Genomic DNA, 16,683 nt, shown 5'->3' with positions numbered 1-16,683 from the left:
AGTTGCGCTGAAATTTTTTTTCTTACGCAATAGCCAAGCACAGCCCAAGTACTTGGCAATGCCGCAGACAATAGTAAGGGACGAGGTATCAGTCTGCAGAATGCGTAGCACAGTACGATAGTCACGGCATCCCAACATTCTACAGATCGGACGCAACCATTTGGCTCTTGGCCTTCGATAATGGTAGCAAGCAAATAAGAAGTGAGGAGTAGACTCACTAGGTGCTGTGCAGCTCGGACAACCAGCAGATGAAGGTAAGGATCCCTTCCAGCCAGCAGTCACACAATTAAGGGGGAGGGACCCTAATCTGAAACGTACATACAGGGATCTGTCCAGTGGGGACTGGATGAAGTCAAGGTATGCCTCCAGTTTACAAAAGGGCTTATGTTCGAAGAAGGCCTCACTCAGCTTCCCCAATTTGGGATTATTCAGATCTCTTGTATTTACCCAACTCCAATAAGCTTCCTTAAGATCCTGTTTCGGAGGGGGTACCTGGGATACCCAGGAGTCTTCATAGCCAATAAATTTCAGTGTTTGCTTTATGTGAGTGATCCATTTTAACCTCCGCCCAGTGTCTGCTAATAAGAGATCATTTAAACCTGCTGCATATTTAGCAAGTTCAGGGGTCCTCCGCAGTCTTGCCCAGAATAATAAGGGTCGTAGACGTGCAATGTCCTGAATAGAGTGTCTCCCCAGGTCATGCAGCAAAGGTTTTAGGGGGGATGATGTTGGGACAGAGATGAGGTTCCTCATAAATTTGTTCTCTGAGACAACCAAATCGTGAATGTTTTCATGGCCCCAGATTTCAGCCCCATACATAGAGCTAGACAGTGCCTGAGCCTCATATACCACAAGAGCCGGTGCCACAGGTCGACTAGTAGAGAGATGTTGTTCTCTTATAATGGCACCGGAAACCCTCTTGTGGCACAGAAGCATCTTAGTCAGATGTGCACTCCACTTCATCCCTTTTGCAATACGTATCCCTAGATAATCAAAAGAATCTACAATGTCTAGGGGAGTGCCATCAAGAGTAAAAGTATAGCTAAAACGTCTCGGAGGGTTTATAACCATTAGTTTAGTTTTTTCGGTATTAATAATGAGCCCATAGGATTTGCAAAAGGAGGCAAATCTGTCTAGGTTTCTTTGTAGGCCAGCCGGGGATTTTGAAATCAGGAGAGTGTCGTCGGCGAACAGGAGGGTGGGGATCTTTTCGCCAGCCAGGACTGGTATGCTCAGAAATAGAGTGAAATTTATTTATTGGTACCAAAGCATGCATCATTGCTAATTAGCAAGGAATAAGTCAGATCTGCCACCTTAGGGGCTCTCAGACCGCTTCTTCCCAGAGTGGCTGGTTTCTGGGTGCTATATTGTTCAGTAATGCCATGTCAGCGGAACTAGAATAAGGCACCAAGCCAAATATGGCTAACAAGGATGTGCAAAGTCTGCACCATGCAAATTATAAACAGCCAGATATGGACAGACCAGAAGGTTGGCTCGGCACTGTGTAAGCAACTTGCACAACCAGATAAGAAACTTATGATGACGTCAGGACACAGAAAGTGACCTTTAAGGCTGATTCAGGATAGCTGCTGGAGCTTGTCCAGGCAAGGTCAGATAGGAAGTCCTTTGGAGCTCTGGGCCTCATGTTAGTGTGAGTGCATACATATGAATTTAAATGGATATACATATATTTTTGCAATACAGTGAGCCCAGGGCCCACGTCTGGGCATACCTGGCGCACTTAGGGCAAGAAAGCAAAAGACACACAATTGATGGACGGAATGCAGAACAAATCAAAACATTCACCCCAGTCAAGAGATCTGGGTTAAATCCATCATTCTTTTGCTCACCATGCCACCCGAGGTTAAGACCTGGCCATATGCAAATCAGTCTTGACCCAGTGCCTCATGGAAACAGTCCAGCCCAAACTGCCAAGCCAGGTCCTCCCTGGACCGGAAACAAGCATCCTAGGACCGGTTTCGGGGTTTCACCCCTCTTCATCCAGGATAGCTTGATTCCAGTGGCACAGTGAGCCCAGGACCCACGTCTGGGCATACCTGGTGCACGTAGGGTGAGAAAACAAAAGACACACAATTAATGGACGGAATGCAGAACAAATCAAAACATTCACCCCAGTCAAGCGGTATGGGTTAAATCCATCATTCTTTTGCTCACCATGCCACCCCAGTTTAGACTGTGTTTGCATTTGCCAAGAAGAGTCAGCACTCATTTCACTTGCACTAGCCCAGTATACTTCTAGGGCTTCCCACCTCCAGCTTGCATGAAGAACGGGGAAAGTGCGAATGACTGGATTAGGCTTCCAGAGAGGGCCAACCAAACAGTCATTGCGCACTTAGGTGTGGGCAAACCATTCCTCCCCTGCTCAAAGAATAGAGCAGCCCTCCCACCCGCAAAGCAGCAGGACACAAAGCATAAAAAGATAATATCTCTAGGTTATTATCATTTTATGTTTCCACTTGGCACTGCTTAAAAGCAGTGGGACGACGCTCCTGCGCCATAGCGGAGGAGCCGCCACTGCCTTCACATTCCTGTCAGTGAGTTGAGCACCTGTTCGTTCCAGATATCTGTCTGCAATCTACATTGTCACTCATGCCTGACATGTATATGTTCTGTAACCTACTTGTCACTCATACCTTAACTGTACAGTTTTGTAAGCGATTAATGCTTCTGCTAGACTGCCCCTCTGGATCTGTTCTGCACTGAATAGGAGACCGCAGTATCTGCTGCTCTCGATGTATCCGTCATCTGAAGGACAGAAGCATAAACTGGTTTTGCCCAGGATGTGCCTGGTCTACGAAGGAGAGTTTCTTCCACTGCTGTTGCCCAATCTTATGCAAAAAACAAAGTATATAATGAATGCACTTGCATAACATGTCCTAAGCACCAAGGACTATTTCACCGTATTTGATGTGGGATACCAGGACCCTCTAGTCCTGAGGATGGTGCTGGGCCCCTTAGGCCCATGTTTAAAGCATTGAAACATGGAGACGGAAAAGAGAAGTCGTGTTCATTACCTGATCCTTCAGTTTTGAAACTTGTACTAGGGAGACATCAGTAAAAACATTTTTAGCTCACCCACAAACAATTTTAACATAGGTCCAAGTTTAACAAAGGGAGGATATAAATGTCGATTTCAGAGATAACATCTTCCAAACTAGGGAATCAATGTAAAACCAGTGAACAGTATTACTCTCGGTTGCTTTCCGCTGCTAGATGTTTAACTCATTAATGAAGCATAACACACTAGGTAGGTGAGGGTGCATCACCCTATATGACTACATGAATGTATGGTAATTCCATAGGAGGTTTGGCTGTTTCTTCCAGGACCTCTTGCATGTCAATTGCCAGATTTAAAAAAAATGCAAAATAAAATTTCGTTCATCACTTTTTGCTACTTTTTTTGTGGGCAATCAAAGTTAAACATCCAAGTGGGTGAGAGGCCAGAGACAACCTTTCAAATGCAGATGCAAGCATGTCATTAACATCTCTGAGATAAACAAATGGACAGTTAAAAAGGCAGACATAAACAATGGAAGAATCAGCAACTAAAGTGTCTGAAGAGACATGGAAAAAAGATTTGTGTACAAGCACCCCCTTCCTTAGCCTAGAGGATTGGTTTTATTAGGTGAAGCCCCTGAAACTGGCTCTGCTTTTAACAAGTGCAGCTCATGTTACAGGTGCTGCCACGCGAGGGCCACAAGAAGTCCCCTGAGACACTTTGCTAGACCCACAACTGTGTTTGTCATTGAGACTGACTAGTCCCAGCTCCCACCTCAAGTAGCTCTTATATATGTGACCAATATCTGCTCCCACAAGTCCTTTGATAGTAAAACCCAAATCTGGCACTCATTATACCAGAGCGGCAGTAGGAGATCTTCGTGGTGGTCCCAAGTGCTGGAGTAAGCAATGAATAGCACAGCTCTCCATGGGTGAGGTCAACTGTGAACGAGTTACATGGGTCTCAGTGGTGCTGCCAGACAGATCTGTGTAGAAACACAGCTACTAACCGGCATGGGGTGCAACCTGGCTAGAAAGATGTACACTGCCAGCTCTTGTAGCTGTGCCTAGATGACTGCACATCCTTGACTCTGTGAATTTGCACAATTTTTGTTTGTTAACTTTTGTGACATGTCATGAACATTACAAAGTATGCATACATCCTAAAATGCGGTATACCAGCATCTTGCATGACTTTCTGAGGGCATACCTCCATAAAAAAAGTTAGCAAGCCGTTTTTCTTTGTGAAACAGCCTCCCGTAAGTGAATATTGTACTAAAATCATGTCACGCAATTTTTTGCAAGATGCTATGGGGCATATTTACAATAACTGGCGCATCCCTGCATATCAGCAGGGATGCGCCAGTTATTGTGCGCCACAGCTCCGCCACCATGGATGCGCTGCATTTACAGTGTGGCGCACCATTGGGCAAAAACGGCACAGATGCGTGACGCATCTGTGCCGTAAAAGTGGCGCATTGCTGGAGTTGTGTCGCAAGCGCGACGCAGCTCCAGCAATGCTCTGGGGGGCCCTATCTTGTTAATGCTGCGTCAATCCTTACACCTGCTTCAGGCAGGCGCAGGGTTTTGACGCAGCATGGGCCTAAAAGTGACTGAGTGAAATCTTGTAGATTTCACTCAGCCAGTTTTAGGAGGCGTACCTGCGCCAGAACGCCCCCCTGTGCAGGAACGCCTACATGTGGCGCAGGCCTTTACAACGTGACGCATCTCCCAGATGCGTCACGTTGTAAGTACCCCGCACCATGGCGCAGGATTTGCGCTGCCGCTGCGTCACAAAAGTGACGCAACTGCAGCGTAAATGAGGCGCAAGGGGCTTGTAAATCTGCCCCTATGAATTTTGCCAGAACACAAATTTTGTGAATTTCACAAAAGTTGTGGTTAAATTTAAAATTTCGTCTGGACCTACCCTGGACCTTCTATGCAACCGACTCGAAGTACCATGCTCCCAAAACATAAACAGTGAAGAAAGCCTGGTCTTAAACCGGGCCTTGGAATCGCTTCAGGAAATCTCAAGGTCTATCAGGGACTCGGCAGGCATAATTGCTTCTCATATCTACCCCCCTCATATTTCTTACAGGAAGATGGAAATGACGCCACGTCTTGTGCTGCTCTCACTGCTGCTGGGCACTGCCCTTTCACAGGAGGACGAGGAACCCGACAGCTACACGGTAAGAATGCAGCCAAGAGCCCGCCGACACACCAGGCGCCGGAAGGGCGGTGGCCCCACACCAGGGTCACATATTTATAGTTATTATATAGAGTGACGAGCATTTGTGGGGCGTGCCTCCTACAACATGACACTGCCAGGCTCTTAGCTTTTACGTACCGGCATCCTCTTACTTTGGAAGAATCTAACATTACAACAATAGGGGCGCTACCTTTCTTAGAAATATCTACCGCCCATTGGGTCATGTTTTGTCATTCTGAAACGAAAATAAACTGCTACTTTAAAAAGAGATTATGTGAAATCATCCTTTCTCATTTTAACAGGGCAATTCTGTCTCTGTGAGATTGAACAATCGTCGAGGAACACTTTTTTTTTAAAATTTGTTTATTAATTTTCAAGGAGTACATTGTTATCAATGGCAATAATACTGTTACAATGCAACAATCAAAATACACCCCAAACCTCCCCCCCCCCCACCCATCCCACAGGCAGAATAAAAAGAGGTCCTATACAGTACAATAACACATGTGGTTCAATAGCGATACATACATGATATAGAAGCAATGGCAACGGGGTACACTGTTCGCAAGGAAGGTTAGTGAGCCAGACCGGAAGTAGAGGCATTAGGGCGCAAGATGATTTTCACACCAAAATATCCATCGGGGCTACCTATGGGTCAGCCCGCAAAGTCTGCTATAGTGTACAGAGGGAGAGAGCAATGTTAACTCAGAGTCAAACCAGATCAGGATTGGTCAACAAGTAGGCAGTGAGGGGGGCCCAGAAATCGTCGAGGAACAGTTAACATCTAAATTGCTTTTGAAGTTATTTCTTCTTGCTACCTGTTGTTTTGAGTTTTCGCTTCAAAGGAGGAACACACTTGATTTTGACACATTTTTCCAGTGTTTTTTACTAACTTCGACATAAAACAGGCATTGGCATAGCCAATAGGTCTCGCCTTTGGGACCTTAAAAGTGTTTAGCCATGCAACATTTGCATAACTAAATACTTATAAGGTCCCAAAAGCGAGACCTATTGGTTATGCCAAGCGGCCGCGAAAGTGATCGCAATCACACATCAAAGCGGCCGTCCGGCCGCGAAAGTGAAAGTAATCGCGGTAAAGCGCGGCGCGCGCGCCCGAGCACATGCACTGTAGCTCTAGGCTGGCCTGGTAGCACTTTTTGGAGCCCTCTCAATAAGTCTCGCCAGACCAGCGCATGCGCTGGGTCAGGCGAGACCTAAAAACAGCAATGCTGGTAAAATACTGTTCACTTAGCAACACTATAATTCTTACACTTAAATGATTTTATCAAAACAGAATGGCAGCGTTTAGATTATTATGCATGCAGCTGTCCAAACGTCTTGCAACATCCTCCCATATGTGAAAAAAACAAGCAAACTAATTCAACACATTAGGAAACAGTTAGAAAACTCTGGGTCATATTAGCAAGGGCTTTATCGCCGCTTTAGTTGCACTTTTGGCCTCTAAAGCGGCGATTTTTTTATCACCCTATCAGCAAGCTGTCGCTAACAGGCGTTAGCAACAGCTTTCTGGCAATAGCGGACGGTTTTCCTATCGCCTTGCATGCCAGCGATAATTATTGCTAATGAGATGCAAGGTAGGCGTTCCCAACTAAAAGCGACTGAATACAGTCGCTAACACAATTTCCCCCTATTTGCAATGCAGGCGAAGCGATAACAAAAAGTTGCGCTAAGCGCGATTATCGCTAGTATTTAACATCTGCTAAAAACATGACTTAACTGTTTCCTCAATGGAAGGTGGATTGTCAGGCTAAGTCCACCATGGCGTTATCGCTGGATATTTTATCACAGTGGAGATAAACGTTGCTAATAGCGTGTTATCTCCGCGAAACTATCCAGCGATAGGCGGCGATAAAAACAAACGCGCTGAGATAAATATCGCAAGTTGTTGCTAATATCCCCCTCTGTGACCTGTCAATTTAAGATTTTGTTAAAAATAAAACTGATACAAAAGTATGAAAGAACTCCACCTATAATCATTAGCCCCTTAATTCCACATACTAATAATAATAATAATATGAAATTTATAATGCGCTCAGCTTACCCGAGGGCATCCCGGCGCAAATACTAGAGTCAATGGCAACATGTCGGAAGAGGTAAGTCTGTAACAAACAAGCGCTCCCATATTTCGGCACTAGCAGTCTACACCCCAGAACTAGACAACAAAAGGTGCTACATTCTATTAGTGAATACATTCTTTAAAAAGCCCTTTCAATACTTGCATAAAATAGTAACATCGGAAGGCCAAATCCCTCCGCCGACTAGAACATGCACTCCCCTGCTTCAGGAGATCTAGTTAACACTAGCACAGCAAGTGCAAAACTATGCTTGCCTCTTCCAGTTCATTACCAGAAAATCCATTGCTAGCTGTAACATAAGGAGGAGACTGAACTCGTCTGGGTGAGTGATCTTTAACTAGGAAGGAAACAACATTGAACTTTTAAGTCCATTCACACAAATGTCCTCAATACACTAAACTCCTTTTGCAGGTGTGAAGGCTAGCCAATTGCCTAACGGTTGTCTCGCGCTCTTAAAAATGATATCTCAGTCTGCAGTTAATAAAGTGGCACAGAAGTGGCTATGGTTGTCCTTCACAACCAGGGCATGGAACCAAGGTCTGATGACGTCTGCCAGACCAGTGAATTAAGATGTTGAGATTATCTTTTATTTTTGGAATAAGCTTCCAGTGTTCCCTTTTTCCATTCAAAAAAGCATCTTAGGGAGGCCAATGATGCAAATGTAATTTGGCCAAGAAAACTTCTCAAAGTCTTTATTTTGGCTTTGAGTTCAGTTGCCAGGCAGTTGTCGGTAGCCATTAGATGGGTAATCATGTTCAGATTGCTTTTAGAGTGGACTTCAATTCAGAGAACAATGTGGAATATTCCCTCCTCCTGGAGTTCCAATGTTACTTGACACAATTTTATTCCAAACATCAAAGACTAGTTTGTCGAGCTGCGGTACATTATAACTACCTACCATTTCCATCATCAGACCTCAGCACTTTGCTGAGCTACGACATTTACCTAACAATGTGATTTGCCTTTCTTATCCATTACAATTAGTACAGTATACAATGGCAAACCAGGTCTGGCTTTCATGTGGTAAAGCATGCAAAAAAATGCAAGCGCAAATTCTGTAGTATTGGTAATGGTGATGGTTATGGTAATAGTGATGTTGGGGATATAGTGGTAATAAGTTTGTTTAGTAGAACAGTGGTGGTAACAGGTGGGATGGTTAATTGTTATGGCGGCAGCAATGGTAGAAATGGTGGGGGTAGTGATGGCTGTAGTAAAGGTAGTGGGGCAATGGCTTGCATTAGAGTCCAGACAAAAATATTTTTGAAAACCTATTGCAGTGATAAAAATGGAAAAAAAGATTTATTTTTGTATAAAATGCTTGTTTGAGATAAATAAATGAATTTGTGATGAATAAGTGTAATATTCAGGTGGAAACACGTTCCTGATACCCTGCAATGTAATCCCTCTATGGAAAGCAAAATGTCACACCAAGCAGCCAATAACATGAGGCGATGGGTTAATACTTCTTTGGGTGGAGTCAAAGCCCACTCTAAAATAATGTTAAAGATCTGGTAAGACTACGTCTTGCAGGTATCTGTGCTGTGAAGACAGACGTAAAATACCTGGTGCAGTGTAGATGTCTCAGCCGAGCTCACTCGTATATGGGTCCCAGAGGTAAGGAATCTCATTGTCAAGCCAGGAGTGCTAGTAGAAAGCTCCACCTCGCTTCACCGATTCCTGGTTAAATCAGTCCTTTCCTCTGCTCCTTGCAAGAGCTGTGACAGCCCTCTCTGCCAACAGCACCAGTCAGTGCAGTTGGCACAATCACCCAGACCAGAGGGTACTATCAAGTCAGTAATACAGCCCCCATCATCTCTGGAGACCTGCCAATAACCCGCGGCTCCATTGAATGCTCTGCCATGCATCCACTTATCAGGTAGGATAGACACATCTCCTCATGGAGAGAGTATAGGTGAACACATGCTTAAAGTATCACAGACTTCAGAGAGAGGAAGGCCACAAGAGGTGTGGCGCTGCGGCCAGGGCGACTGACACCGGACACTGGAGCTCACGGTTCGATCCCCGGCACCGGTGGCAGGTGAGCCCAGCACCATGTGACTCTGGGCAATAGCTCGCTTAATCTTCCCGACAGCCCCCAGCGCCGGGATGCCTCTGGGTAGCCGTGCGCTTTACAAATACTGGATTTTACTGTTTTTTTTTTTTTTACAAATTCACAGACTAGCTCTCAGACTTGTCACCCTGGGAACATGGTAGAAGTATCCAAGAGAAAAAGTATGAACCTTTTTTAAAATCTAGGTAACTGAACTGCCTTGAGCACCCTATGCCATGTTTTCCATCATTATTAATGGGTTCTATTCTGCAGATGGTGGCTTGTTTCTGCAAAAACCATGGTGGCACCATTTTTAAAAAAAAATAATTCTCATGTGTGATGTAACTAGTGGAGAGCAACAGTTTCCCACCAGCCCATAGTTTGATGACTTCTGCAATAGACCCCAGTTCTAGGCATACCAATGCTACACATATTCAATGAGGGCACTTTACATACACTCTCATGTCTTCCCTCGCCTGTCATAGTTTCCATTTGCGCATGAACACCATAGTTCCTTGATGAGCTCTCTCCACCTTGTCTGTGAGCAGACCATGCAACACCTGCTGCCCCACCCACTGCTATGTTCTTTCTAGTTAACAGCACCTCAAACAGTGGGGCAATATCCTGCCTCTTACATATTTTTCTTACATATACTCCTACCCGTGCAGGCACATGGGGATCCCCATAAATGTTGGCTACCTATCATACTAGAAATCTCGAAATTGTGGACTGAGATATATTCACTCTCTCTTGGGGGCTAACAGTTTGCTAGATTATGAACCCAAATGGATGTAATCACAGCTATGAAGGCTGGGATTTCCATTTTTTATTTTATTTACTTGTAGTGCTCCTATAAATGCCACGTCCAGCCCATACCTCATGGCCCTTCTGGTATCCACTGGTCTCTAACCATCAGAATGTATGACTGAGTGCGATTCTCATATGCCCACTACCACTTCATGACTGTACTGAGAACCATATACGCTTCAAGTCTGGCTTATACCATTCATAGCTGACATTCCAAAAATTCCATGATTGATCTGCAACCGGGAAAGTCTGTCACCTCTAGAGCACTAAACTTCTTCTAAAGGAACCTGCGCACCTTTTCTGCTCCCTCTGGCGCTAGCCCTGCAAAATAGGGTCCCTTTAAGCAGGCTAGAGCATGGCCTGTTTATGGTATTTTTCACACCTGGTGCATTCCTCACCTCTGAGGCAATGTTAAATCATAAACATCTCCGTCATCACATCTTTAACGACCAAAGACTCAATTTACAGTTGTTCTCCTATTTTATGACCTTATCATCAGCAGCCATTTTATACGTACTTCTTAAAGTTCTTTTCCTGGGAATTCAAAACCAGTACAAAGGCACACAGCTGTAGGAAACTGGCTTTTCCCCCATGCATAATTTACATGCATCACTCGCATGAGCATGAAACTACACACCCTCGCTGTGTTGAAAGGTTTTGAAAACATTAGCACTCACTCACTGCCCTATTGAAGAGTTAGCCCTGTGTGTGTATGCATTCACCTTGAGAAAATCGGGAAATTCTGATGGCTAGATTGATAAGAAGGTCTGTTGATAACAGCTAACACCAAAAAAAGTATTCATCTGCCCACGCTGAGAGAGACCCACAGGCAGAAATACTGTCTTGGGTATCTTGAGACACAAGGGAAGAGAAACACTTTCTTTTATACACAACCCTCATTCACTTCAGTAGTGGCATGCTTCATCATCGGGTTCATCCTGACTGCTAAAAACCAGGAACGTATTCCGAGGAACTCTTTGTAAGAAAAAAAAAGAAAAGAAAAAAAAAAATATATGAAAAAAAAAAAAAGGTTACCCCCAGATGAGCCGCACTCCCAGCAGGTAAATAGTGATCAGGGAAAGTCAGGCGGTGCACCCTCGCGCCTTCAGCAGTCCTGACGCCTTTCAAGCGTGCGCTCTTAATCATAGGTAACTGCAAGTAACCACCAACACTCCGGATTTCCAGAAACTTCCCTTTTTAATTAGAACACAAACACGCTCAGGTGAGCATATCCCTTAGCATTATGGGACTGGAAGTCCTTTAGCATTACCTCCCAAGTGGGCTGTTGGCAGGCTGCAGCCTTAGCAAAACGTTCCAGTTTACAGGCTTCATACTCTCCCCAGTGCCAACAATCCCCTGCTACTCCATGTCTTTACTGAGTAGTCCTCCAGCAACGGACCGCTTCTCGCGGCGGTGCCAACTCGCAACCATGCAGGACGCAATATGTGAAAGAAAAAGGTTGCCCCCAGGTGAGCCGCACTCCCAGCAGGTAAGTAGTGAACATATATATATAAAATTATTTTTTGGGGTGACTGGAGGTTAATATTACAACTTCAAAATGACATCCACCACCAGGTATTTATTTGTGGGGTGAATGGGCACAATAAAAATAATTATCTTAATAATTATAGAGAGTGGCAATCAATGAGTGCAATGTTCCTATCACCCTCAGTTTTTTCAATATGTTTTTGCCCTATTCTTACGGCCAAAAAACGGTCCTGGGCATTCGTCAGGACAAAATAACCATCTCTGCCCTGGTGTGAAACTATAAATGGGTAAATAATTCTTGCATGCACATATCTTGGCATGCAACAGTGGTGGCTAAATGCCTGTCACGAGACTGGTACTATAATACTAGATGCATGGTACCTGTGGGAACAGAAAAACAGGTTTTATGCTGTCACAACATGGTAAATACCTGAGTATACATGTACGAAGCATGCTATGTGTGGGTTTCTCACGTACTGTTCATACTATGCCTGTTTGTTATGAACAAGTGCACATCTGGTCTTGTGTAACCTGTCAGAATGACGAATACTCTATGGGAACACTTGCTTTTGTTACATTGTGATAATAGGGGTCACTGCAAGCCATGCGTGATTTAAAATAGCATATGTCACGGTGTGCGTGGTAATGGGTCACTGCAAGCCATGCGTGATTTAAAATAGCATATGTCACGGTGTGCGTGGTAATAATAATCCACATTTGTAAAGCGCGAACAATCACCCGTAAGGGTCTCTAGGCGCTGGGGGCCATCGGGAAGATTAAGCAAGCTATTGCCCAGAGTCACATGGTGCTGGGCTAATCTGCCGCCGGTGATCGAACCATGATCCTCAGATTCCGGAGTCAGTCGCCCTGGCCGCGGCGCCACACCTCTTCCCCCGCATCTTGAACAAAATAGACATGCATATTAAATCACTTTTTTTTTACAAACCTTACCCGTACAGGTGTCATTATCAAGCCCCACGGGGTGTGGATGGTGTTTTGGCCCTGTGGTCAAACACTAAGGTGTACAGGGATAGTATATGAGAAGACAAACAAACCCATACATTCTTTTAAAGAAAACGCTATGAACTGCTAGTCTGGAGTGCTGCGGTTGAGAGATTACTGCCAATGTCTCTCTGGGTCAGAAAACAAAGACATTTGATATGCAGATTAAAAATTGCTGCTCTTAGCTGCAGGTCTAGAGGGCTATAGAATGAGGAAAAAGTTGCACATTGGCTACATGAGGAACGAAGTCCTGTACTCACAATGTCGAGGGTCCCGAAACTGCTGTGTACCTACTTGGTATCACACTGTCTGACTTGCCGTATAAAAAAAAATGACATCTGGGGAGTGCCTTTATTGTCAAGTATTACTCGCACCTGAAAGTGATGGAGCTCATGTGTGCGGATGAGGCGTTGTGTGCCGTGAATGTTGGTTGGGAAACGCAGTCTCAAATGCGGTGCGAGTCGTGTTGCGAAAGCCTGGTGGGAATTGAAACCCCAACCCGCCCTGATTACTACCAGGAACACAGTATGAGCCAGCCAATAACCTTAAGTGCCCACATAAAAATAAAACCGAAAAAAAACGTCATGCTGTCTGGGATCCACTACTGACTGTAGTGAGTCTCACTTGGCCGGGCTGAGTATACTCTCAGAGGCACGTACAGGGGAGACTTACCCTGCCCTCAGGTGTGGAGAATATCATGTGTTCCATCTAGTTAAAAAAACACAAAGTTAAGGAAACCGTTGATTCCCAAAAACAACAGTGGCCATTTTTTAGCCATAAGAATAGGGCAGAAACATGTTGACAAACTGAAGGTCATAGGACCATTGCACTCCCTGATTGCACTGCCCTATAATTATTAAGATAATTATTTTTATTGTGCCCAACCACCACACGAATAAAGGGATACCTGGACGTGGATGAGTCATTTTAAAGTTTTAATATTAACCACTGGTCACAAAAAAGTATATATACAAAGAGCTCCCAGGATTACTGTCGAGCTCGTCTTGGTTTTTAGCAGCCAGTATGAACCTGATAATGAAGCATGTCACTACTACAGTGAGCGAGGGTTGTATATAAAAGAAAGAGTTTCTCCTCTCCTGTGTATCGAAATACCCAAGGCGGTAAATCTGCCAGTGGGTTTCTCTCAGCTTAGGCAGACAGACTCTTTATTTGTTTTGATGCTCACGTTCTGGGAGAACGTATCCTAGTCTTCCTCAAATGTTCAGAAGGTCTCACCTCCTTTCCAGGTGCTTTTTTGTCCCCTGAAAAAAATCATCTCTTTTGTGTCATAGCAGCTATCAGCCCTACATTCATAGCGAAAATCTATGTAACTTCATTTAAGTACATTTCAGAGAAATATCAATTGGAGACACTTTCTCCTTGAAAGGCATTTCAGTGAAAAAGGCACAGTTTGCTACATCTTGAGATGAAATTGCAACGTAAATTAAAACTATTTAAAGTTATCCTGTGCATTATAGTATTCTCTCTTCTTTTGAAATAATTCAATTATCTATGGGCCCAAAAATGTTCTTAAAACATGTGAAAGCCTAGCCCTAAGCTTTGATCCTATCCAGAATCCTGACCATTGTAGAACCCTAACCTCACCCACACCTTGTACCTAACTCTAAACTTGACCACATTTCTAATCCTACCTGAACCTTAATAAACCATACCTAAACCTTGCTAGTTTCCACCAGTGTACTCTTACCTTCACCCTAGCCTCTACCATGCCTAGACTCACCTGGACTCCAACAATAGCTTTTCATCTCTCTCCATTGCTACCACCCGAACTAACCTTCATTCTTCCCCACAGACTGTTCGGCCTGACCCTGTCACTTTCCCAAATCCTAGTCCGTCCCTCACCTTATTATCCAAATTTTGATAAGTTCTATTTCTCTGATATTATTTTTCAGTTGTAGACTATTTCAACAAAATGCTCTCAATTAAAATGTTTTTCTCTGAAAAGTATTGGGGTAAATTGACAAGACACTCATAGTGCACTGCTAGTCTCCACATTCTCAAGTGCGGAGTTGGCAACCAGATGGACAATAATAGAAACACGGCTCAATACAAGGACACAATAGCCCTAATTTACCATGAACTGTTAATTATCTTTATTAATGAAATACAGGACCATAACATCACCAAGAAAATTTATTGACCCTTTAACAGCACAAACGCTTTAAAGCTAAGACATTTCAGAAGTCGGTGACCCTGGTACTAACATGCCCAATTTATCTTTCTGAACCCACCACTTACCTGGGACTACACATATGAATCACTGGGCTGTGCTGCCCATTCATTCAAAGAATGCCCCTATTCCGCTAGCAATTTTGAAGAATATTCAAAAATGAAGGACAGCTCTGCGGTTGGTCTCCCCGTGCCCCCCGCCATCCCCTCTGTTCCTGTGGTAACACCTGCATGTGTTTGCCCATACCTATTGTTGCGAGTTAATGTCGAACGCAGTATAGAATAATGAGTCTTTATCCAATGGGGTTTCTGTTCCTTATGTAAATGAACCGGCCCTGGTTTGTTCATTTCTTCACCCTCTCTAGATGTAGCCTTTGTTTTGTGCTCGTAGTCCTAAAACGATGAAATATTTAACAAATGGATCTGCGAAACCGTAGGACCCCCTCTGCCTCTTTCATACTGCATACAGCTCGGAGTAAATTAAGGTTTTCCCACTTTTTCTGACCGTATGAAGCACAAGAGACCAATAATTGAATGGGCACGGAGGCTGAAATCCCTCTCACCAGCAGAGTTGACGGCTGCAAGGAGAGGGCATCATATAGAGATTAAACTCCCCTCAGGCCTCATTAAACCATGCACCCTCTGCGGATCTGGGGATTAAAGGAGGCACGGGCTGCCTTGGAGCAGTGGCGAAAACACCAAGATTTGGCAATCTTTAGCATCTCGTGCTATAATGTCTTCACCGAGCTCCAAAACGCTAAAGACGCTGCATGTTGTGGATAAGGAGTGGTTGCCAATGTTCCTTGGCACGGTGCCCACTTTTCACATTCTTGAGATGCCTGCAGCACCCTAGCACTGGGTTTTGGCTCCGGTCACGAGGGGTCGGCCATCCCTCGCGCGCCAGCATTGCTCAAACACACGCTGCTGCCGCATTCTCCATCGGGCTGAGTCATGGCGGCCTGCGGGCTGTACTTGGAACACATTCAGCGCTCGGTGGAAGAAAATCAACGGGTGGGTGCAGAGCAGCCCGCAGGAGGATAACGCCCCGGGCCAGTGCCAAGCCAGCGCGCGCCAAGCCGCACGTTGACACTCTGGACCGAACAAGAACTACTTCCAGGGAGGCACGGATCGGGGATCCGAGGAGATCTCTTCCCAGTTTGGAATGTTCTTGAAACAGGACTTCCTGTTTAGCGCGTTCACCTCCCACGATCGCCACGTGCATTCTGAAGGCGAAGGAACAAACTGTAGTTTAATGCCTATCTAGAACAAAGCGAAGGTGCCCTAAAGTAACGTGTCCCCTCCATGCTCCCAAACAAACATTATGCCTTTACCTACTGTTGAGGTAGAACAGAAAAGGAACAGCAGAAAAAGACAGATGCCACTTCCTCCCACTGTAAAGTCACTAAACTTGCTTCCTATATGTGTAGAACTCCATGCATCGTTTACAAAGTTCTGCACAAAAGCTCCTGGCGTAACTAGGACGAGAAATACATTTACACGTGTAAAACATAGCACTCACTTTCCGAAACATGACTTAATTTTCGTCAGCAGAGTTTGACCAAGATGAAAAGGAAGGAAATGAGGCAAGAAGGAAGAAGATAAAGATAGGAAGGAGAGGCAGGGGAGAAAGCATTGGCAAAATCAATTGGTCTGGCTTGCATTTTGAGTCCTAAATAAAATAGTTTAAAAACCCCAGCTGTGCCACAGTGAAAAAACTAAACAAAACACAATCACTTTCTGTAAAGAATGCATCTATAATATAAATAATTTAATTTGTAATTATGCAATATACTTTTGAGCTGTAAAACAGTCCCTCATGCATT

The 16,683-nt window shown here is 44.5% G+C and overlaps 1 protein-coding gene across 2 annotated transcripts in view; it reads left to right on the top strand.

The window, feature by feature from the left end:
* The window catches only part of EFEMP2 (EGF-like fibulin extracellular matrix protein 2), a 107,215-nt gene that overhangs the window by 11,383 nt on the left and 79,149 nt on the right, over positions 1-16,683 (top strand). For both annotated transcript variants that reach the window (XM_085625916.1, XM_085625917.1), the window contains exon 2: positions 5,117-5,207. In XM_085625916.1, the coding sequence (XP_085482042.1) occupies positions 5,121-5,207 (87 nt within the window). In that variant the 5' untranslated portion in view covers positions 5,117-5,120. The remainder of the gene's footprint in view (positions 1-5,116; positions 5,208-16,683) is intronic.

Source organism: Triturus cristatus, chromosome 9 (genome assembly GCF_964204655.1).
Source record: "Triturus cristatus chromosome 9, aTriCri1.1, whole genome shotgun sequence".
Classification (NCBI taxonomy): domain Eukaryota; kingdom Metazoa; phylum Chordata; class Amphibia; order Caudata; family Salamandridae; genus Triturus; species Triturus cristatus.
The sequence above is the reverse complement of the archived record's forward strand: the minus strand, read 5'-3'. Positions and strand labels throughout refer to the sequence as shown.